The sequence below is a fragment of the Zootoca vivipara genome, chromosome 13 (genome assembly GCF_965207765.1).
Source record: "Zootoca vivipara chromosome 13, rZooViv2.hap1.1, whole genome shotgun sequence".
NCBI classification, from domain to species: Eukaryota; Metazoa; Chordata; class Lepidosauria; order Squamata; family Lacertidae; genus Zootoca; species Zootoca vivipara.
Window position 1 is genome coordinate 5,256,678 of NC_142596.1, and position 24,809 is coordinate 5,281,486.

Genomic DNA, 24,809 nt, shown 5'->3' on the forward strand with positions numbered 1-24,809 from the left:
TGGATGTTGTGTTAGACTTTTTTAAATTCTGTCATCAACTGGTCTGTAACAACTTGAGAGGCTTGAGACAGTAGATAAATGTGCAAACGTGTTTGGTAATTATGGAAAGGCTTGATTTAGAGTGAGTGCAATATTTGTAAGGCTAAAGACTGAAGGGGCTAACAGTAAGTCTGGTGTCACCATATTCTAGTCTTATGCCTTTCATTTTAAAATACAGTACATGTCAATACAGGGCTTCTTGTATAAGTTTCCCTACCTTAAGGGGAATTTGTAGTGTGTTCCTATGGCCTTACAAGTTTATTTTTCTGCCCAAATATCATGTTTCTCCCTTGAACTTACAATTTTAATGAGACATACTAAATTCTGAGAAATAAAGCATGATCCAGAAGAGCCTAATTTTTACATAATTATTCTGCCACGTGTGAAGCACATATTATCAATACTCCAAAAGCATAAGATGGAAAAGCTCCGGCAGATAATGTGAACTTGTCATGTGGTTAACTTGTGAACTTAATCATTAACTGTGTATTGATACTGTGTAAAAAATAAAAAAGACAAAGGGGGAGGGATAATATTTCAAGTGAACTCTTTTATAACTGCGTCTCAAATAAAATTACATAATTAAATGTTAAGTTTTTTATGAAATACACAGTGTGATCAAACAAGTTCTGTAGTGCATTATCATTCTGCCTGATGCATGCTGATGGGAGTAAAAAGAAGAAAGAACTCTCCTGAAACTGAATGGATTGATTGAACAACCTTTGTCAAATAATTCAGGGCATACCTTTGCTTAACCCTGATCGCACACCATTTTCAGAACTGCACTCAGAAAAAGTAACACATATTAGATCTACATCCCTGTCCAAATGTTGAATTACAATGCCCATCAACCCTTACTCTTTGCTGGAGCTGATGGGAGTTTTCTTGCAGCATTTGGAGAGTCAGAGGTTCCCTATCCTTTGTCTACTACTGCGTCTCCCAAGAGCTTTTTCCCCCTATCCCTGTCTGGAGATGCCAAGATACTGAGTCTGTGACTGTCTATGTGCAAATTGTCTACTCTGCCTCTCAGCTACAGACTTCTCTCTTCAGTCTTCTGTGAATGAACTACTTCCTGCTTCAATTTATTCCAATGTGAAAATCTGTAAAAGGTGACTGATACAAACATGGTCTCCAGATACATTGCATTAATATAAGGATTCTGCTAGTACAGTCACTGCTGGTTTGAAATACAGCAGAATATTGTTACTTTTGGCGAACAAAAGGATAACCTTTTGCAAATTCCTTTCAGGGTAACTGATATACAAAGCTGCTTAGGGAGCATGCAGCCCCGCTGAATCTTCAGACAAGTGGCTAAAGTTGGAAAGGAAAACTGGCAGCCGTTTCCATGCTTGCTGCAAGACTTCTGTACTAGGATAGCTAGTACTTGATTGCAGCCTATCAATATATTTTGTCTTGCTTCCACTTCCCTGCTCTTTCTGTTAAAATTATTTGGAGGCATTCCCATTTTTTATCTTGGCAATAATCTTGTTTAGGTTGAGTGTGAGAGTGACCTAAACAGCTTCATGGCTGAGCAGGGAGAATTGTGTGTTGAGCTTAGAACTAGAGAGAAGCATTTACACTGACTTCGAAGTGTGAGAGAAGCTGCGATCTTTACTACTTAATCCCATGTGTTTGGTTCCCTTCTGTAACACAGCACCAAAGTATCCCCTTCCAGCTGGTGAAGGCTGCCTGCCAGAAGTCAGTGGTTTGAAAACCCTCTATTCCACAACAGTAGCTTATCTGCTATTAATGTATTGCTAACCTAGTTTGGGCTTAATGAGTAGTGTTACAAAGGAGCAGCAAAGGGCATGCTTGCATACAGTAGGAATATCCCCACGCTGGTAGGCTTGAAGACTCATCCCCTTTTCTAAAAGTATCATGCTCAGGTTTTTTTTTAACCCTGCCAGAACATCTATATGAAGCTGTGGGGAGTGGTCATTAGGAGTTTGGGGCTGAGGTTTCATCAGTATATGGCTGAAACCCTTTTGTAGAGCAGGGGTGTTTAAAGGTTCTGGACTTCAGTTGGTTTGACAGCTATGCCCTGTTCCTGGATCGGAAGAATTTGGCTACTTCAGTCATGCATTGGTAACCTTGCAGGTAGACAATGGCCACAGCACCCCATCCCATAATTATGTATTTACAGCAATTCCAGCAGCATTTAATTAGCTAGACCTGGGGGGGGGGGTGTCCAGAGGGAAGGAGTCAGACATTACTGCAAGTATGATCCCATAATAAAATTTATAAAATTATATCGGTCCAAGCATATATTTGAAAGGCATATTTATTATTTTTATTCATGGCAATAATATGAACCGACCTGGACCCCGTGATCGTCATCTGAGGCCCTTCATGTGCCTCTGTGAGAGGTCCAGAAGATGGCAACCTGAGAACATGGCCTTTTCTGCAGTGGCTCGCAAAATCTTTAGGCGCCCAGCAAAAATATTTCTCTTCAGCCAGGCAGTCGGCTGATTAACATTCTATGGATTTTAAATGTGTTTCTGGGAGGGAGGTTATTATTTTTTATATATAACTATTAAATTTTCCAATTAAACACATTTAAAACAATATACAAAACAAACAAACAAACATTCAAAATACATACATCACTCTTTTAACAATTCTCATTACTCATTACAAAATACTCCGCCGAGTTTGACTTCCCTCCCTCCCCTCAATAGGTTTTCTAATCCGCTCTTATCTCGCAGTTCCTTTATATCTAGTCTTTAAAGTCAATTCGTAGGATTTATTTCAAGCCTGCAAGTGTCTTTAAACCTCTACAATTCTTTTCCATATAATCCACAAATTTACTCCAATCCCTTAGAAACCTTGTCTCCCTCTGGTTTCGAATCCTGCTAGTCAGTCTCGCTAATTCTGCATATTCAATCATCTTTGTCTGCCAGTCTCCGATTGTCGGTAAGTCCTGGGTCTTCCATTTTTGGGCCAATAATGTCCTTGCCGCGGTTGTCGCATACAAAAATAAGGTATTATCCTCCTTGGTTATCTCTTGACCTATCATTCCTAACAAAAAGGCTTCCGGTCTCTTGGGAAAGGTATACTTAAAAATCTTTTTCAGTTCATTATATATCATTTCCCAATAGCCTTTAACCTTTTCACATTTCCACCACATATGATAAAAGTCCCCTTCCTTTTCATTGCATTTCCAGCACATTCTATTACTCATTCTATACATTTTTGCTAATTTCACCGGGGTTAAATGCCATCTATACATCATCTTCCAAACATTCTCTTTCAAAGCAGTACATGCTGTGAATTTTATTGTTTGGTTCCATAGTTTCAACCACGCATCGTATTCAATATTATGCCCAAAATCCTTAGCCCATTTTATCATTACCTCTTTCGTCAATTCATCTTTAGTATACCATTCTAACAGCAAATTGTACATTTTGGACAACAGTTTTATTCTGCCCCCTAGCAACTCTATTTGGAATTTGGACCTTCTCTCCTCAAAACCAGTTTTTTTGTCTTTTACAAATATATCATTGATTTGATGATATTGCAGCCAGCTCGTCAGGTATACTTTAACCTCTTCATACGGTTTTACTTTCCAGCCTTGTTCTGATTGTCTTAAAAATTCTTCATATGTTGGTCTCTCCCCTTCCATATTCACTTTCTTCACTATGATTACATCCATTGGTGAAATCCACCATGGAGTCTTAGTCTCTAACAAGGCTTTGTTTCTTTCCCATACTTCAAATAACGACCTTCTTATCACATGATTTGTAAATCCTTTATGGGTTTTTTTCTTATCGTACCATAGATATGAATGCCAGCCCGCTCTGTTGTCGAATCCTTCTAAATCCAACAAGTCCGTATTCTCCAATGTTATCCAATCTTTTATCCAACAGAGACATGACGCTTCAAAGTATAATTTCAAGTCTGGCATGGAGAATCCACCTCTTTCTGTCTTATCTACCAATATTTTATATTTTATTCTTGGTTTCTTCCCCTGCCAGACAAATCTTTGTAAATCTTTTTGCCACTCTTTGAATTGTCTCGTCCCCTTTATAATAGGTATTGTTTGAAACAAGAATAACATTTTGGGTAATACGTTCATCTTTATTGCTGCTATTCTACCAAGGAACGACAACTTCTTCCTATTCCATATTTCTAAATCCTTCTTTATTTCTTTCCATACCAGTTCATAATTGTCATTAAACAGATTTATATTTTTTGTTGTCATCCATATTCCAAGGTACTGTACCTTTTTTACAATTGCAATACCGTGTCTTTGCTGCAACTCTTCTTTCTCTTTCTTATCCAGGTTTTTTGTCATCATTTTCGTCTTTTGTTTATTCTTTTTATGGAGGGAGGTTATTGGCTTGTTTTTGTTTTGTTATGTATTTTGTGTTTTGTGTTGCAAATGGCCCCAGGATCTTCAGATCAACAACAACAACAACAACAACTATATACTGTAGCTGGGATAACTCACTCAGTAGCGTATGAGACTTAATCTCAGGGTTGTGGGTTCGAGCCCCACATTGGGGAAAAGATTCTGCATTGCAGGGGTTGAACTAGATGACGCTTTACAATTCTATTAAATACTTGAAATGGCTATGCTTACATGACACTTTTATTGTAAGTGGTCTCTGTTATGTTGGATTAAAATTAGATTTTTTAAATATGCAGTTAGGACTAAAATACACATTTCTGCAAGCCATTTCCCCTAATAGAATGCATTTTTGCATGTTGTTTTCACTAATATCTCCATTTCTATGCATACTTTCCCCTAACAAGATGCATTGTGGTTGGCTGGAGAACTGCATTGAAAATTAGGATAAGTGCAAATGTTGAAGGAGAGACATGTTTCACGTTTTGGAAAGTGTGAATTGGAGAGATTCTGCTTTTAAAATGTACTGGATCGAATCCCCCCCTCTATCCTTTGTCAGTTGGCCGAGGTGAGGCGAGGCCTAAACCCATAAGCGGCAAGTTTTGCCCTACTCGTTGCAGAGTTTTCTTTAGCCAGCCTTTGTTAGAACCAGATTTTGTTAAAAGAATAAATAATATTCAGAAAAGCAAACTTCTGTACCACCACATATCAAAGTGGGGCCATGTATAACAATAAAACAATATAAAACATTGTTTGCAGAAGTTGATTGGCTGCACTTCTGTCCCTCCTTTTCTCCAAGGGAGCCCAAGGTGGTGGACCTGGTTAGGCTACTCCCTATTTTATCCTCTCAACAACCCTGCAAGGTGGATTAGGCTGAGGAACCGTGACTGGCCCAAGTTCACCCAGTGGGTTTCATGGCTGAACAGGGATTTGAACCCTAGCCTCTCAGGTTCTAGTCCAACACTGCACCATAAATGCCTTTTAAGCCATACATCTCCATAGGTTACATTCAAATAATAAATGGGTCAAACAGGCCCATTTTCCTACAGAGTTGTCAATGTGAAATTTTACATTCCTCCTCTGAACTAAATCTGCTGATTTGTACATTTCTGCCATTCTGTTAAATGGTTTGCAAGGTGGTTGAGCAACAACAGAAAAAACATTTTGGAAAATTTAAAACGCTAGTAGGAAACTGCAAGGGATGGTTCCAATGAGACCCCATTGTGTGGAGCCCATGGATAGTAGAGGGGCATGGCATACCCTCCACACACTGGGATTGCCAAGGGCCTGTGTGGAAAGTCTAAGGAGCCCACGCCAGGCTATCCTAGATGTGTCACGGGATCTACCTGAATGGGGCAACTGTGCCCTTGAAGGACCAGGTGCGCAGCCTGGGAGTCATTTTGGACTCGCAGCTGTCCATGGAGGCGCAGGTCAATTCTGTGTCCAGGGCAGCTGTTTATCAGCTCCATCTGGTACGCAGGCTGAGACCCTACCTGCCCGCGGACTGTCTCGCCAGAGTGGTGCATGCTCTAGTTATCTCTCGCTTGGACTACTGTAATGCGCTCTACGTGGGGCTACCTTTGAAGGTGACCCGGAAACTACAACTAATCCAGAATGCGGCAGCTAGACTGGTGATTGGGAGCGGCCGCCGAGACCACATAACACCGGTCCTGAAAGACCTACATTGGCTCCCAGTACGTTTCCGAGCACAATTCAAAGTGTTGGTGCTGACCTTTAAAGCCCTAAACGGCCTCGGTCCAGTATACCTGAAGGAGCATCTCCACCCCCGTCGTTCTGCCTGGACACTGAGGTCCAGTGCCGAGGGTCTTTGGCGGTTCCCTCACTACGAGAAGCCAAGTTACAGGGAACCAGGCAGAGGGCCTTCTCGGTAGTGGCACCCACCCTGTGGAATGCCCTCCCAACAGAGGTCAAAGAGAATAACAATTACCAGACCTTTAGAAGGCATCTTAAGGCAGCCCTGTTTAGGGAAGCCTTTAATGTTTGATGGATTTCTGTATTTTAATGTTTTGTAGGAAGCCGCCCAGAGTGGCTGGGGGAACCCGGCCAGATGAGCAGGGTATAAATAATAAATTATTATTATTACTATTATTATTATTTGTTTTTATATTGCTCCAGACCTGGCTGGGGATATCTTTCGCATACGCCACTTTTCTCCAAGTAGCTCAAGGTGGCACTCGTGGTTTTCCATGTTTTCAGAGACAAACCTCACTGAGTTAAATGGGACTTAATCCCAGGTAAATGTGCCCCACTGTGTTCTTTGGGGGTGATGTCTGTGGAGGAAAGATGGCGTGTACATGCAATAACATGGGGCTTACTTCCAGATATAAGTGCAAAGCGTTGCCACATTTAAAAAAATATCATAATAGTTTTTGTTCTTCCACTATGCACTAAACAAAACAGATATTTCAGCAAAATTCTTAGTCCTAATTTGTCAAAGTTTAGATAAGAATATATTTCCTTTTTGCTCCATATAGGAGTCTGCCACTAGATGGTATCAAATTGCTTCTCCTTGAGACTGCCACATCCCCTTAGTGCTTCAAAAGAAAAACTAAATAGACCAGGGGTGTCAAACTCAAATTCATCGGGGGCCGCATCAGCAGTTTGGTCACCCTCAAAGGGCCGGTTGTATCTGTAGGACTATGTGTCCACTCTTTATTATCATAAATTATTGTCACTGCATTCAATTATTACTTTTTTTTGTAATAATGTAAGTAATAACTAGCTCTGAAAGCAGAAACATAGTCAGAATAATAGCAAGTAGATATTCAAATGTACAATAAATGTACAATTTATTGAAAAATGATTTTTGGTAACTGCACTGGGTGGTGGAGGCTCGCTAGGGTTTCATGCAGGACCATTGCAGAGCTACTAGTACCTGGAGATGCTGGGGTCCTTCTGCATGCAGGACAGATGTTCTGCCAGTGAGCCACCACCCTTCACCAAAGGGAGTGGCTGAGGTTGACTCACTGGAGCTGCTCTCCTGGTTCCAGGGTTTAAGGGCCAGAAGTATAAAGCAGAATCCTATGTTTCTGAGGAGAGGGAGAGGGAGAGGGAGAGGGAGGGGAGGGAGTGAGGAAGGAAGGAAGGAAGGAAGGAAGGAAGGAAGGAAGGAAGGAAGGAAGGAAGGAAGGAAGGAAGGAAGGAAGGAAGGAAGGAAGGAAGGAAGGAAGGAAGGAAGGAAGGAGGGAGGGAGTGGGAGGGAGGGAGGGAGGGAGGGAGAGAGGAAGGAAGGAAGGAAGGAAGGAAGGAAGGAAGGAAGGAAGGAAGGAAGGAAGGAAGGAAGGAAGGAAGGAAGGAAGGAAGGAAAGAGGGGAGAGAAAGAAGAGTAGGAAATAAGGAAGAGAATAAAGAAGGAAAGAAAAAGAAAGAGGGAGAGAAGACGGAAAGGGAGAAAGAAGGAAGGAAGTAGAGGGAAAGAAAGAATAAGAATGAGGGAGAGGAAGAAAGTTGGGAAGGAAGGAAGGAAGGAAGAAAAGAGGGAGCAGGAGGGAGAGAGGAAGGAAAGAGGTGAGAGAAAGAAGAGTAGGAAAGAAGGAATAAAGAAAGAAAGGAAAAAAGGGGGAGAGAAGACAGAGATAAAGAAGGAAGGAAGGAGAGGGAAAGAAAGAATAAGAACGAGAGAGAGGAAGAAAGAAAGGGAAGGGGGGGTCGCCGCCTTGATTCAGCGCCAGAAAAGAGCGCGAAGGGACCCAGGGGCAAAAAGCATTTCCCCGGCCCCAGCTGTTTGTCGGCGCGGTGCTTCAGCAGCAAGGTCCCACTGCTGGGTCCCGCTGGCTGGGGCGCTCGGCGGGCCACATGACAAGGTCTGGCGGGCCGGATTTGGCCCCCGGGCCTTGTGTTTGACACCCGTGAAATAGACCATGTGTCTTGAAATACACATCTTGCTACTGTTGAGCAAGTAGCTACAGTTAAAAAATTATCTGCAGGTATATGCATAACGGTTGATCTCTGTTATTTCATTTTGCAGTGTGTATAAGTGAGATGTTTAATTTTCTTCACTCAGGCAATTCTTTTTGTTCCTTTTGACATTACTTTGGTCTATTCTCCCTTTCCATAGGGACCCAGGTAGCGCTGTGGGTTAAACCACTGAGCCTAGGGCTTGCTGATCAGAAGGTCGGCGGTTCGAATCCCTGTGACGGGGTGAGCTCCCGTTGCTCGATCCCAGCTCCTGCCCACCTAGCAGTTCAAAAGCACATTAAAGTGCAAGTAGATAAATAGGGACCGCTCTGGCGGGAAGGTAAACGGCGTTTCCGTGCGCTGCTCTGGTTCGCCAGAAGCAGCTTTGTCATGCTGGCCACATGACCCGGACAAACGCCGGCTCCCTCGGCCTATAGAGCGAGATGAGCGCCGCAACCCCAGAGTCGGACACGACTGGACCTGATGGTCAGGGGCCCTTTACCTTTACCTATTCTCCCTTTCCAAAACATGAATCCCTTTAGCTGGCTACAACTATACTGACTTCATGTTAGCTTGTAATGTTTCTGTTGTTTCTGTCTTAGTTGTGTGTGAATTAGTCTACTGCTTCTTTTTCTGTGTGTGGCAAAAATGCATTCTAAAAATAATTTAATTTTTGATATCTATTCAACTCTAGAAATATTCCCTAATTTTAAATTCTTATTAGTACATTGGTTGGCTGATGTTGGAAGCTGAATGCTGAACAAATACATTATTATGGTCTTACACTCAGCTGCTGTAGAGATACACACACACAATTTTGCCCAGTTTTAGAGACTTTTAAAAACTTTTAGCCTTGAAACCCCCAAGAGTCTTAATTTAGAATGTATTTGCGAAGTGGCTCATCACAAGCATGGCAGGTTGCTTTAATAAATAAAATCTAATTGAAATAAAATTTCCCCTCTGTTGACAAACAAGTAGATCTTAACAGTGGCGGAGCTTCATGCTCCGGCACCGGGGGGGGGGGCAGAGAGCAGGCGGGGGTGGGGCTGGCACGCGTCCTGGGGGTGTGGTACGCCGCCTGTGTGGTGTGTGGCAGGTGTCCTGGGGTGTGTGGCAGGTGTCCTGGGGGTGTGGTACGCCGCCTGTGGGGGTGTGGGCGCCCAGCGTGGGTGGGGCAGCTGCAATGGGACCCCACCGGGATCATGCTGCTGGGAACAGTACGCTCCCCCCACACTCCTCTTCCTTCACCACTGAGTCTTAAAATATTTCTGAAAGGCCCCCTGACTTCAACCCTGGCCTGTCTATGTTAATATTGGAGATATTAACAGGGGAAATATGATGCTGGGACTTAGGGCTTTATAAACAGCACTTTGAATTGTGTATGGAAAATAACAGGACATAGCTGCAGACAGCAAAGCACCAGTATAAGCTGCCCCTGACTTACTAGTGGGTGGACTGTACCACTGCCAGGAGTGCGGCGCATGGGCGTATCCAGCGCGGGGCAGGGGAGCCGCTGCCCCCCGAAGCAAAAAAAAAAAAGCAAAAAAAAAGTGAGCCACGGGCTGAGGCTGGGTGCTCCCCGTGCGCAGCGCCCGGCGGGGATTAGCCACTCCTCTGGCGCGGCCGCTTTGGAGCAGCAGCAGCAGCCTAGATTGGCTAACAACAGGGCGGGAAATCCTGAGGCAGAGGGAGGGACCTGGTTCGGACAGAGGTGGCGGGAAGGGCGGCATGGGAAGACGGCGTCCCTTCAGGCGTCCCGCTTCACTGGGACTTTCCCGCCCTTCCCTGGCCAGCTTTTCCTTCAGGCCGCCGCACCTCTTGGTGTCAAACTTTTGGCGGGCAGGCGCGGGGCGCACACTGCTTGTCTGCCAGCCGCGGCGGCTCCACATGGCGCGGCTGTTCCTGTCGCAGGGCCAGCCCTAAGGCGCCCACCAGACAGCTGCGCTGCGCCCATCCAGCAGGAAAGTGACAGCGAAGATAGCAAAGTCCAGCATGGCAGCGCGGGGAGAGGAGCAGCCCTTCCTCGCCCGGCCCGAGTTTGGGTGGCAGCAGGGCGGAAATCCGAGCAATGGTAGAGGCTAGACTAGAGCAATCGAGCTATCGGCTGTGCGAGGAAGGTGGGGAGGGGCGGGACTTTTCCTTGAAACGCGCGTGCACACACACACACACACACACGGCTGATGGAGGTCCAGTCCCAGCCCAGCTGCGCCCAAGGGTGCATTTGCAGCGCCTCTCCGCTGCTGCTCTGCCTGGTCTGGCATCCTTACGCCTTCCGGGAAGAAGAGCGGTGCATTTGCACTGAGCGGTCCCTGTTGCTCCCCCCCCTCCCTTAGGCTTTGGGTTAGAAAGCATTCCTGAACCCCTTGATCCCATCGAAGCTGCAAGGACAGTTTGGAGCAAAATTCATTGGTAAATATTGGTCAATATTAATTGCCACGCCGACGGTTTTTGTTTTTTTCCTACGCAGGTTGTTCCGCTGCCCTCTTGATGAGGTACAAAAAGTCTTGCAGCGGTTGCTTATGAACGAGACCTTTGTTTAATATTCCATACAAGCGTATGTTCTTCTTGTGCACTGAAATTTGGATCTGCTTTCTTAGAGGAGATTTGAATATATTGTTTCTGTACATTACTTAATGTTTTAAAAAATAGGTTTAAGAAGTGCACTGAAAACTGAAACAGCAACAGGCAATTTACAAAATAATAGAAAGTTGCTAATCAATATCAATCCATTTTCCTTCTGACATACCCTCCCTCTTGGCCTCCAGGTTCTCCCCCAGTGTCCAAACAAACTCTGAGCTCACCCACAAAAAGTCTTGCAACAAGAAAGAGTTCTTCGAAAGAGTGGACATCACTCTAGTCCAGGGGTGGGCAACCCAAGGCCTGGGGGCCGGATGCAGCCCAGTTGCCCTCTCAATCCGGCCCGCGGACAGTCCGGGAATCAGCGTATTTTTATATGAGTAGAATGTGTGCTTTCGTTTAAAATGCATCTCTGGGTTATTTGCCTGGTGTTTTTACATGAGTAGAATGTGTGCTTTTATTTAAAATGCATCTCTGGGTTATGTGTGGGGCATAGGAATTCGCTCATTTCCCCCCCAAAAAATATAGTCTGGCCCACCACATGGTCTGGGGGACGGTGGACCAGCCCATGGCTGGAAAAGGTTGATGACCTTTAGTCTCTCTCTCTAGATTTGATTTTTATGGACAGGCCCAAAGTAGATGGGATTTCCATCGGATGAAATATACATGCAACGCCCACGTTCCCACTTTGTGGCCCCTCCCCTCCTGTGCCTTGGCCCCACCCCTTCCCCCAGTTTTGATCCTGGGTACGCCCCTGAGTGCGGGTGCAACACCTCAGGTGCGAGTCCCCATTTAATTAAGAATTGAGGCCAAGCAGTCACACTGACTTTTTTGCTCGTGTTTCTGAGAAGACACTCGTGTTTCATGGAAGACACAGGATGCCAATGGTGGTCGTCACTGAAAGATTCCAGTTGCCCCCTTACTGTAATCTTATGTGCACACTTGCTCATGGGTTACCACCATTGAAATAAGAAGAAGTTCAAGCAAGAACAGAGCGGACAGCTACCGTGTTTCTTATAAAATAAGACACACCTATAAAATAAGCCATGGCAGGGTTTTCATGCCTTGAAAAAATATAAGACATCCCCCGAAAATAAGCCGTAGTGCAGTTCCGGAGGGTGCCAAGGAAGAGGAAGAGGCCTGTTGTGTTGGGGCCTGGAACTGCTGCAGCCCCGCCAAAACACCCAGCAGCGCGCGCCGCGTGGAGCCCCGAGCCAGCGGGATCCAGCAACGCCCGCAGTGCGCGCCGTGTGGAGCCCCGAGCCAGTGGGACTCAGCTGAAGCGCTGACAAAGTGCCCAGCAGTGCCGCGCAGAGCGCCCCGAGCCGCAGCAGCAGGAGGGGGGATTCAAAGTGCCACAGCATGCACCGCTTTGAATCCCGCTCCTCCTGCTGCGGCTCGGGGCGCTCTGCGTGGCGCTGCTGGGCGCTTTGTCGGCGCTTTAGCGGGGCGCGCTGCTGGGTCCCACTGGCTCGGGGCTCCATGCGATGCGTGCTGCAGGCCCCGCTGAAGCGCCGTCAAAGCGCCCAGCAGCGCCATGTGGAGCGCCCCGAGCCAGCGGGACCCAGCAGTGCTCTGTAGCACTTTGAATCCCCCTCCTGCTGCTGCGGCTCGGGCCGCTCTGCGCGGCGCTGCTGGGCGCTTTGTCGGCGCTTCAGCGGGTCCCGCTGGCTCGGGGCTTCACACGGCGCGCGCTGCTGGGCTCTTTGTCGGCGCTTCAGCAGCAGCAGCAACTTAAAGGTAATTAAAAATAAAATAAAATAAGACATCCCCCCCCCCCGAAAATAAGCCATAGGCTTATTTTCTTGAGTAAAATAAATATAAGACGGTGTCTTAAAATATGAGAAACACGGTAGAACAAACTCAGCACTCACTTGCAGCTGGCATGGGGGGGGCGTTGATGGTGGCAGGCCACCTGTTTTTGAGAAGGTTGTCCATTAATACGACTGATTTTCTTTGCTGGTGAACCAATGGAGTTCCACAGAACGCAGTTTGAGAACAAGCCCCAGTATGCCTTGGGAGCAATCACAGTAATATAAGCACTATAAGGGCTGCCAGGCATTCCTTTCTGGGTGAAAAGCGGAATTCCTTGCTGTGGATCACATGCGCATCACCTGGTCAGCTGAGAGCTCAGGAAATACAGGGAAACATTGCCTGGCTTCTATTCAGGAAAATAGGTTTGTCTGATATATTTATAAAACGGTAAATGATTGAAGACAAATGGGAGTTGCCACAAAAATTCTTAATAATATTTTTTATTACATGCTGCTCATATCTGTCAACCCTCCCTTTTTTTTGCGTGAAACTCCCTTATTCCAAGCCACAGCTGTCAGCCTTCCCTTTTTTTGCTGGAAATTCCCATTATTCCAGCGCCGTTTCCCGCTGCTATCCTGGACTGTTAGATATACCATAGATTCCCCAGGACAGGTGAGGCTGCTGCTGATCCCTTATTTTCAAATCCAAAAGTTGACAGCTATGATGCTGCTATATAAAGTTGAAATTACTGATTATGTATATATAGTATTTTTGTTTATGTACAAATTTGTGGCTTCTACCTGTTGCCACTAGCAATAACAACTAAGAGGAAACAAGATTTCTTTAGCCTGAACCTAATGGAGCTCATTATAGTCTCAGTGCTGGCATTTGAGTTTTATTTGACCTGTTTTATTTGAAAGTACCTGACATCTGACCTATAAACTGCTTAAAACGGGCACTGGGAAACCTGTATCCAAAGCAGGTTTTCTATCCAAATTTGCTCATTTTCCTCTCAATATTTCCCACTGTTCCAAATCTATTATTGACATGATCTTTCAACCTGGCACAAATCGTGTCATCTGCTCCCTAATACAGGTGATTCCTTAACATTAGCAGCACAGGTTTTCTGATAGGGGGAGGGGAGTCACATTTTCATACACATGAAAAGCTTTCTTCAAACTATAGTACTTTTTGTTAGCCTTGCTCGTAAAGCTCATATTTGAGGTCATAACATAAACAAAGTTCAGCACAGCTTCTAATATGTTGTTTGATACACTTTACACTTTAGGGAAAAAATTTTTTGTGGAGGGAGGGAATATTAAGGCACATATCTGTTGCACGTTTACCTGAGAGCAAACTCTGTCCTTTCATATTCTATTGCACAAAGGAGAACAGCTGAACATGTCTCTTTTTGAGCTCAGGCAAAAACAATCCAGCAGGTTTGAGTGATAAAGCAAGAGATAACAGTAATGTCTGAGCTGTTAAGGATGTGCAAATGTTTGGGAAAGCAGTGATTGAGTGGCTACTTAGGTAACTCAACAGAAGCTTATGCTTTGGAAATATTCTCCTCTTTGCTGATCGCTGGCTTGTAGATGACCCCGTTCTCTTCCCTTGTTTGTTTGATGCTGAAAAGCAGAACAACTGGGTTAGTCAAAGCTGAAACTGCAATTGAAGAATATCAGCAATTATTTTAAAGCCCTGTTATATTGTTCTCTGAATTGAAGTAATGAAAGGGCGAAGTTTTCCTACACATACAATGGTTAATGCAGAAGTTCTAATCTATTGTAGATGCTATGAATAGTGGAGCAGGGGGTGGTTTGGACTCATGGCCCAAATTTGAAGTGACAATAAAGCTGACATGAGATTACCTTCCTGTGAACAGGTTCTTAATGGGAGGTCCAAATCTTCCATCCAACCTGTTTTAGGAACCTATTTATTGTAAGATGTGAGTTGCAGTCTGAAGATGCGTTGAAAAAACAAGCAGACTGGTTGGCTTCAGCAATGTACAAAAGAATCTTTTAGAACTGTGTTTATTAGCAAATCAAAAAGAGCCCATGGATACATTTTGAGAATTCATGGGCATCTCATGAAATTCTGGATACACTTTGAGAATTCACAGGCATCTCATGAAGCAAATGCTGGACAAGATAGCATTTTTTTTTTAAAGTATCTGAATAGGAATGTCCCTAACATTTGTCATCTGATTCTAGTTACAGGTAGGTAGCCGTGTTGGTCTGATGTAGTTGAAACAAATTTTAAAAATTCCTTCCAGCAGCACCTTAGAGACCAACTAAGTTTGTCCCAATGACAAACTTAGAGACCAACTAAGTTTGTCCCAATGACAACACTTGGTCTCTAAGGTGCTGCTGGAATGAATTTTTTTAATTTGTCATCTGAGGCCCTTCTCTATATCCTCCCTCCCCAAGAGGTTTGGAGGGTGACAACACAAGAACAGGCATTTTTTGCAGTGGCCCTCCACCTGTAGAATACTGTCCCCTGAAGGCTCACAGGGCATCACCATTACATATCTTTAGGTGCCAGGTGAAAATATTCATCTTTACCCAGGCCTCCGGCCATTAAATACTCTACGGCTTGTTAAATGTGGGGTGGGGGTGACTGTTATGGTTATTTTCTTACTATGCCATATATTATGGTTTTCAGGCCCATCTTAGCCATAGAGGCTAGTGGCGCGGGGAACCACGGCGCCGGGGACTGGAGGGCGCTGGAGGGCGCCAGGGAAGAGGTCCGGGGGCCACGGCTCAGTAGGGGATGTGTGGAGGTGCCGGGGTGCCGGCCACGGCCAGCAAAACTCCCACCGAGGCCACTGGGGCGCCCCGCCACGCTTGTCTCCTTTGCCGGCTGCTCGCCTGTAGCGCTGCATCGACTGTTGGCCGAAGGTCCTGCGCAGGAACCGCAGCATGGTGCGCCTTTGCTCCGGGGAAGGCGAGCGGGACTCCACCTCCTACCGGCCCCTTGCTGACGCTATTGCGCGGACAGAGCTCTCCCAGCCGCACCGCCAGCCGACACCCGCTAGGGGAGCCCGGCAGGCAGGCCTCCCTTCCTGCTGCAGGCGGCGGCAGCTGCACAAAGCCAGCAGGCAGCGATGACCTGTCGTGGCAGGCGCTGTCGCTCTCGCTCGGCCGGGGCCAAAGGGGGCCGCGCTTGCCCCGCGGAGCCACTTCGCTCACCCATCGTCACATGCCTCTCCTAAGCGACTCTCTGGCCAACCCAGCTCCTCGCGGCCGCTGGGCAGCAGCGAGAGCGCTGGCAGCGGCCCCAATGGTGCCCTCCGCTCCAGGCTAAATTTTGGGAAGGGAGGGGGCGCCAGAGGGACCTTTGCACCACGGCGCTGGATGTAGTTAAGATGGGCCTGATGGTTTTTTTTTTTATTAAGATGTATAAATTATGTTGTCTATGTTGTACATCTCCCTGGGATCTTTGGATAAAGGGCAGCATAAAAATTGAATTAACACCACCACCACCAGACTTTTAAGAGACACAGTCGTTGATGTCGGGGGGGGGATGTCTGGGGGGGGGGGGCTAACATGGCTGCCCGGGGAATTTTTAATATTTAATATTAAATGCCTGGGATTTTGTCTGTTCCCCAGCAGAAGTGCTGTGGAGAGGTTGCTTCCTTGTTGCCTCCCAGACAGTGATTTTAGAAGCCCACTCACCACTGCTGCAACAAAAGTCCTGCCACTGACCATCAGTCACAAGAAAAAGCAGGGTGGGCTCCAGTGGGGGTGGGCAGGGGTGGGACACTGGGAAAAATTTGTGTGGCACAGTACAAGAGTAAGTCTGTAGTAAGACTACTGAAATTGGTTTCATCTGCTAATTGTACAGGACAATCTAGCTGCAGAGAACCATGACTCTAAACTAACATCCCATGGAATGACAGTAACCGTCTTACCTCTTCTTCCTTCGAATCAGCCAAAAGGCTACCACGAGAATGAAGACACTGCCGAAGGTACTGGCTAATACAACAAATGAGACAAAACCTAGGGTGGGAAAAGGAAGGAGAGAGAAGCAGGCAGCTATGAGTCAAACATTGTAATTGAATAACTTGTTCCTAACCTGTTGTGATGTTATAATTGCCTTCACTCTTAGCAGCCTGTACTGAGGCCCTCAAAGGAGAATATTGAATTAAGTACTTTTGTAAGTACTTCATACAGTGCAGTGTTAAACTATGGACTTCACCCATACAATATATAGTGATAGCTGCCAACCTGGATGGCTTAAAAAAAAAGGATTAGACATATTCATTGAGGGTAAGGCTATTGGTCATGACGGTATGTTCCATCTCTACTGCCAAAGGCAGCCTCCCACCTCAGTTTCCCATTTGAAAAATAGGAATAATAATGATCAGCAATTATTTGATAAAGGCCATGGATAATAAACTAAACTGGTGACTGCCCACAAAGCATTAAATAATACAAAGGTTGCTAATTAGAAGTTAGATTGTTGGGTTTGACAGCCGGTACCTTAGAAGAGGGCACTATTGACAAAGCAGGCAGTCAAGCAAATGCAATTAATTAACTGAGATTGAAACTTTACTTCCATGCAGAGAGAGGCAGCATTACAAAAGACATTACATTTCCACTGTTCCTTGTGCTTCTCCCTACCTCCTAACTGATGCTTCATACATACTATACATTTTAAGCACATCCCTTCAAACACCCACACTCAAAATCCTGGGAACTGTAGCTAACATCGCCCAGAGCTACAATTCCCAGCACACTTAACAATCTACAGGTCCTAGAAGTGGGGAATGTGCTTTAAATATATTGTGTGTACGCAGTCTCAGTTGCATACAGTGGTACCTCAGTTTAAGTACACAATTGGTTCCGGAAGTCTGTACTTAAACTGAAGCGTACTTAACCTGAAGCGAACTTTCCCAGTGAAAGTAATGGAAAGTGGATTAATCCGTTCCAGACGGGTCCGCAGAGTACTTAAACTGAAAGTACTCAAACCGAAGCGTACTTAAACCGAGGTATGACTGTATTCCACTTTCCAATCTAAGCACAGGGTGACGGCAGCAAGTGATTTTCCTGCAAATATGCAATGCACACTTCTCAACAGGTCTGTATACTGTACTGCAGTTTGCAAGTCATGCACATGACCCAATAAGTCACTTTTATATCCAGGATCAAGAATTAGGAATGGCAGATGTTACTCATGTTTGGACAACAGGATATTCAGATTTCTAAATTGTACAAAGGAAATTGAAACTCTAAGCCAGTTGATGAACATGTATGAAATTGTTTGTCAAGACTTGATAATACTTTGCAGGTACTCCATACATGATCAATCCTGAGTGCTCTACTACAGGCAATAACTATCAAGAGGAGTGACTGGAAGAAATATATTCTTGTGCTGAAGCATGTTATCAGCACAAATTTAAATGGAAATAGGTACCCCTAGGGCAGGCATCCCCAAACTTCGGCCCTCCAGATGTTTTGGACTACAATTCCCATCTTCCCCGACCACTGGTCCTGTTAGCTAGGGATCATGGGAGTGGTGGGCCAAAACATCTGGAGGGCCGCAGTTTGGGGATGCCTGCCCTAGGGTCACCTGCTATGAATCCAAATGCTGAAAAATATAAATATGCCAAATCATTTCCTGTCATCAACAGAAAGGAGTTATATTGGAACAGGCAAATAGCTAGCTGCATGCAGAGCCTAAGCAGTAATGAGACAGTGCTGACAAATACAAGCTTCACAATGTCACATCAGTACAACAAACACAAATACTCATGCAGCAAGCACCAGTACTAGAGAAATGGAAGTCTGAACTGTGTGTTCAAATACTGCCAGCCAAACCACTGCAAGCATATACTGTGTTGGCCTCTTGTTTCTGGGCAGTGGATTTAGACATACAGCTTGTTGGACTTTCATTTCTACCTGTCCAGATGGAGTCTGGATCCAGAGACTCAGAGTTTCCGTTATCTTCCATCTGTTAGGCTGAAAGTTAATTGCAGCAGGCATCTTCAGCATCCCCCAGAGGTTAAAAATCAAAGAGAAATCCAACAAGTGTAAAATGAATGTCTCTCAAAAGCTCTTGACTGCCCTGAGAGCCACCTGCAGTCTTTTGAGGGTTTCACCACAAGGAAGCTCAGAAGAACCTTCGACAGAGCTAAATTGATACATACTTTAAAACAAATGCATTTATTGAATGCTAATCTAAAATACTTTTAGGTGGTGTACCTGTTCAAACGCCCACTGCTAAATGTGTGGATTCACAAAACATTCCTTCACTCCCACAATACATTCTAGAAAATGTAATTGGTTGCAGCAAAACCAACCCAAAAATTTTTGTAGCACCTTCAAGACATGCACATCTATTTTAGAAAATGCTTTTCTTGGCCATGTACCACAGTACTCTGCTTTTTAAAAGTAATTTCTCTTGTGGAGAGAGAGATACAACTTATTAATCTAACAAGTGTGGGGAGGTGTTCCACTGTTCTTAGTTTAATAAATAGGGATAAAGACTTCGATGATCATTAAGATCTGCTATATTGTTATTAATTCAGAATAGATGTCTTAGAGATATAGCCTATGCAGTGATGGTGGAATTAGTGACACCTGTCTTTTCTAGAATGTTTCTTGAATATGCTTTAAAAATGGAGAATGGGGTATAGAATGCAGTGAGGAAGGCCAATTGTAAAGATTTAAGGATATGGCATAGAATACAGAGTCAGACTGGGTTCACATCCCACAGCCAGGAAGCTCACTGGGTGGCCTCTGGAAAGGCATTATTTCAGCCTTTATGTTGTTTTACAAATCTATGATGCAACCTCACTTGGAATGCTGTGTAGAGTTCAGGTCACCTCACCTGAAAAAAAGGATGTTGTACTGCTGGCAAAAGGTTCAGAAAAGGGCAGCCAGGATGATCAAAGGGTTGGAGCAACTCCACTGTGAGGAAAGGTTACAACATTTGTGGCTTAAAAAATTGTTTAGACTTTAGAGAAAATGGGAGTGAAAAGGGACATGATAGAAGTGTATAAGATTATGCATGGTGTGGCTTTGCTAATACTGCAACACAGAGACATCCAATGGAGCTGAATGTTGGAAGATTCACGACAAAAGTACTTCCTCACACAAGACCCCTTTTGAGGTAGCAAAAAAGGTTTGTGCTAGGCTTCTAAAGTGCTACAAGGCTTTGAGTGTGAGGGCACTGCAACAGACACAGGACCCCGTGTGTGGGGGGGGGGGGGTTCAGCTGAGTTTAGGAGGCAGGCACTGTACCTAAGTTGTAGGCGCATTGCCCATGTTAATTCCCTTCTGGCATATATGTATGTGTGCCATCATCGTGTATGTATATATATGCAAAAGTATCCTTGAGATATAGACTGGCACCTCTTCCCCCCACCCATCAGCAGAGTTATTGTCCCTTTAACTGATGTATGACAGACAGGAATTCAGCAGCTCAGAACCAGCATTGTGAGTGTTATTCCTTGGAAAGCTGTGGGTTTTTAATTCCCACTTTTAACTGTTTGAAAGGGTTGCGGATCCCTTTGTGTGCTCTCACTGACTTGAATGCGACAAGATGTGTATAAGATTTCAGACTTGAGCATGCTTGGATTTGAACTTGGTGGAACTTATAGTTTGAACCATGCACAATTTGAAGTTCAAACTTTGAACCATGCGTGTTTGATTCGAAGTCCACTGGGGCAGCTCAGCTAGCCCTGCCCTTTCCCCTGTATTTCATCAGCAGTGTCCATGTATAATAGCATGGCCCTATTCTTCTGAGAAATGATGGAGGGCATGAGCTTGTCAACATCCTTTTTGACACATAGTACCTGGAATTTAGATTTTACTCGTAACATGGCCTACTAAGATGCTAAGAATACTAATTTTCTAAGTTCAGTTTTCTTTTTGCTCCTTTGAATGAAGGATTCTGTACAAGGCAGAGCTTAGACTCGAGCAGTCTTTATTACAAATCTGTTATGTGACCAATTGAAAAATACAATATATAATAAAATTAGACAATCTATTTGCCACCTCAGTGCTCATCATTTCAAGAACCACTCACTGCTTCTTTCTTTAGGGAGAGAATAAAGAACCTTGTTTACAGAAAAATTAGCCATCTTTTTGCCTTTCCTTTTCAAATAAATTTAAATTTCCTTTTCAAATAAATTTAAGCTCAGCTTTCCCAGTCTGTATACACAGATCAGAGCACATCTCTGAGTGTTTTGTGGGCTTGGGAATGGGCTCTGTATCAGCCAAGAATCTAAGAACAGCACACTCCTTTTCTGATGCAAACATGTCCGACATTGACGAGTACACACAGGGCCATCGTCCTCCTCACCATGAAGGGGAGGCTATTACAGATGTCCACCCAGAGGAAACAGCTGTTGGTAAATGTTTGTGATAAAGCAGAGAACTTGATTTGGACTTGCTTCTTTTGAGTTGGGAGACTGGCACTCCTGGGCCCTTGACATCTTGCCACAATTTTGATACCCTAGATTTTGAATATGTCCCCACCAAAGTTGCCATATTATGCACTTGATTTATTCTGCATCCCAGATATGAACTTTCAAATAAATTAACAATTTTGAGCAAAGCACTTAAAAAAACACCCACAACCTTTTATGGATACCATAGTGCTTGGTTGGTCTACTTAAATGCAAAGGATAAATGAAATGTAGCTTTCATGATATACAAGTTTGAAGGCCCGTGAAATTTCATGGGTTGCAAAAGGAAATCTCCCCTTATCTCTTTCTTCTTCTTTCCTGTCTTTGGGAGGGTCAGGGGTGGGTAGTGCTACAGAGGTTATTTTTACAGTATTTCTACAGCTTAGTTCATATGTTACATGCCCTAGTTGAATAGCAAATGGGCAGACAAAGAGGTCCAGCATGCCCAGCACAGCATAGGCTTAAAGGCAGCCGTGTGTCTCTGAAGGTGCTCTCTGGTCCACCTTCCCCGTGAAGTCTTCCGCCAGCAGCTTGGTTCATGCTCCATGCAAATGCTTTATTGGAGCATTTAACTGCTGCTTACCCTGTCAGTGCTATATAAATAATAAATAAAGTTTGGGGTTTCCCCATATGATTTTAGAGCACTACAATTTCAGACCTCTTTAGAAATCTAGTGGAGAATCCCTCCTGAGTTATTTATAGAGTTGCAGGAAAAAATAACCAACTACAGCTGCAATTCTATGCAGAATTAACTGAATAAGCTCCTTTCAAAACAGTGGCTTTTATGAGAGTAAACATGCATAAGGCTGCATTTCTTTGCTGTAAAGCAACAAAGTTTGCAGTTCAGTTTGCAGAAAAGCCCTGTGATAGTAAAAAAAAAAACCACATTACTGATCCACAGTAAAATACAAGGCTCCCCCCTTTTTTTCTTTTTGACAGAGGTCATTGTTGCATTGATTTGCCAATATTTTAGAACCATATAATAATCTTCAGCCAATTATTTTTGTCTCACATTTCACTTCGGTCAGATGGCTAATTTTTCCACTCATGACGGTGGGTTTTTTTAAAATCAATCCAGCGTTATGAGTCTTTTTATTACGTGTCAAACTCAATCTCCTGAATGGCTTCATCAGATCCTTTGAAACTCCCCAGAATGTGTCTTCCTGCAATGCAAAGTTGTGGTACCTTTTAGATGCAGATTGTGAGACAGCAAAATACCCTTGTCCACTGTTATATCCTGAGAGCCAGAGGAGGGCTCACAGGGGCCCAGATACTCAGGTTCCCCCCCAAAAAAGCTGTCCACACCACAAGGAAAAGCAAACTCACACCCCCTGTTTCCAGGACTCTGTGGGACAAACTCCACAACAAGGAGATGGCTTGTCCGCACCCAGCCAGTGACACAAATGCTTTTTATACAGCAGAGCAGCCCACAGGTGGCCATGATCTCCACCACACGCCCAAGGTTATCTTGAGGATTCAGCTGGTGCCAGCAAAGCTCCTGAACCACCTCACCTTTGGTTCAGCACATCCACTTGCTGGTACTTGTTGCAACTTTAGGCTTTTAGGAAATAAAGTCGGGCTGCCCCAACAGAAGACAAGATAAACAAACAAAACTGTATTTAATGACACCTGGTTTCATATCATGCTGAGGGGGAATGCTGCACACCCAGTGAACTGTTCTTGGCTTGCAAGTGCCTCTGGTGCAATTTATAAAACTCTAAACTCTGCATAAATTTGAAATTTGAATCTGCTGTTGCTTACCTTGCCGGAAGGACACAGAAACCAGCCTTTCATCAAACTCCTGGACTCTCCTATAGTTGTCCACCATTTCAAGAGGGGCAGGGTCACTTGGCTGTGTGCAGTACAGAGTGCTTTCCAGGGCCAGCAGCTATGAGCAAAGCACAACCGTTTTAATGATATCAGAGCGGCAGGAATGGAAAAGCATGTTTTCCGTCCATCACCAGTCCTTATTACAGTTGAGACATTTCTCCCAGTATCTAGCTTTAATGTTTCTGTAGCTGAAATGTATTGACTCTTACAGTACTAGTCAAAATTCAAGTGACTGTTCTCCAATCTGTTAAGGTCACTTTGAATGCTGATTCTGTCTTCTGTGGCATTAGCTACCCCTCCTGGTTTAGTGTCATCTGCAAATTGGATGAGCATCCCCTCAGTTCCTTCATCTAAGTAATTTATAAAGACGTTGAACAACAACGGGTTCAGGGCAGAACCCTGCAGCATCCCACTTGTCACTTTTTTCCAGGATGATGAGGAACCATTAATGAGTACTCTTTGGGTTCAGTCCACCAACCAGCTACAAATCCACCAAACAGTTAACTCGTTCAACCCGCATTTTAGCAGCTTCCTTGCAAGAATATCATGGGGAAGTTTGTCAAAAGCCTTACTGAAATCAAGATACACTATGTCCACAGCATTCCCCTGATTCATCAAGTTTGTAATTCCATCAGAAAAGAAATGGTTTGTCTGACATGACTTACTTTTGAGAAACCTATCCTGGGTCTTGGTAATCACAGCATCCTTTTCTAAGTGCTCACAGATGAACTGTTGAATTATCTGTTCTAGGACCTTCTCTGGTATCGATGCCAAGTTCACCAGTTGGTAGTTTCCTGGGTCTACTTCCCCCCCCTTTTGAAGATGGGGACAATAATTGCCCGCCTCCAGTCTGCAGGGACTCCACCTGTTCTCTTAACATGCAAACTGTGTAACAGAAGGAAAATGTGGAAATGGCGGTATGATTTCCAGATGGAAAATATGCCACTGTGGAAAGCCGGAAACCTCAGGAAGGGAGAGCGCTCTTGTGCTCGGATCCTGCTGGAGGGTTTCCCACAGGCATCTGGGTGGCCACAATGAGAACAGGATGCTGAACTAAATGGCCCATTGGCCTGATCCAGCAGGCTCTTCTTATGTTCTGTAAAGCAGCTGCAACAGCAGACTTGACTAAGCCAGAGGCACTTGCCCCCCCCCCTTTAAGAGACCTGGATACCCCCACAATTAAGGAGAATTTGCTCTCTTAGTATGTTTGATTAGGGCTGTTTCAAACAGCCACATATGGCGCTTATATTCAGTCTTGAGAGGTTTTTTTTAAAAAAAATGTCAACCCAGATAAAAGGTAGATGTTCTATTGTGGTTGAGTGCCAGCGGCAGAGCCCGGTGTGCGCATGCCCGGGAGGGGGGCAAGGTTTGGAGGGCACCATGAAGGGGAGGCAATAGGAGAGGTGTGCACCCTTCCAGTTAGCCAGGTGGGGGCTGCACTCACCTGCCAGATGCCAGCTAAGTGGGGGAAAGCGGCGGCTGCTTCCGCTCCGAGTCAGGCCTGACCCAGTAGTGGAGCAGTAGCCTGCTCGCAGCTGTGCCCTTCCCCACCTCTTGGCTAGCCCAAGGGCAGCCCTAAGGAGAAGGGGCACCTCGTGCTTGGGGCAATGGCCCCCCCTTATGCTGCGCCACTGCTGAGTGCATTGCCTGGGTTGCAATTTAGTACATTATTGCTTATCCTTCAGGTGGTTTGGTCTGGTTTTGCAGAGGATACCAGGCCTGTGATGGAATGTGTGGGCAACCATTTCACTACGGCTACATTCAGCACACATTCAGGTCTTGGCCAAGTTTCTGAAATGTGCTCCAGGATCTCTTGGGTTGCAACTCACATATTGTCCACTGGTGGCTTGCACAGCCCTGGACACACTGATGACAGAACAATTTCATTTCCATTTTTCACTCTGGGTCAAATGAATTGGCCCTGTCTGT

At 44.8% G+C, this 24,809-nt stretch overlaps 1 protein-coding gene across 2 annotated transcripts in view; it reads right to left on the minus strand.

Annotated features, from left to right (window-relative positions):
• Window positions 1-13,121: 13,121 nt before the first annotated feature.
• Window positions 13,122-24,809, minus strand: part of CA12 (carbonic anhydrase 12) — a 45,282-nt gene continuing 33,594 nt past the window's right edge. For both annotated transcript variants that reach the window (XM_088656663.1, XM_035131984.3), the window contains exons 8-10: window positions 22,812-22,938; window positions 16,548-16,635; window positions 13,122-14,262 (exon numbers count right to left, since the gene is read on the minus strand). In XM_088656663.1, the coding sequence (XP_088512789.1) occupies window positions 14,184-14,262; window positions 16,548-16,635; window positions 22,812-22,938 (294 nt within the window). In that variant the 3' untranslated portion in view covers window positions 13,122-14,183. The remainder of the gene's footprint in view (window positions 14,263-16,547; window positions 16,636-22,811; window positions 22,939-24,809) is intronic.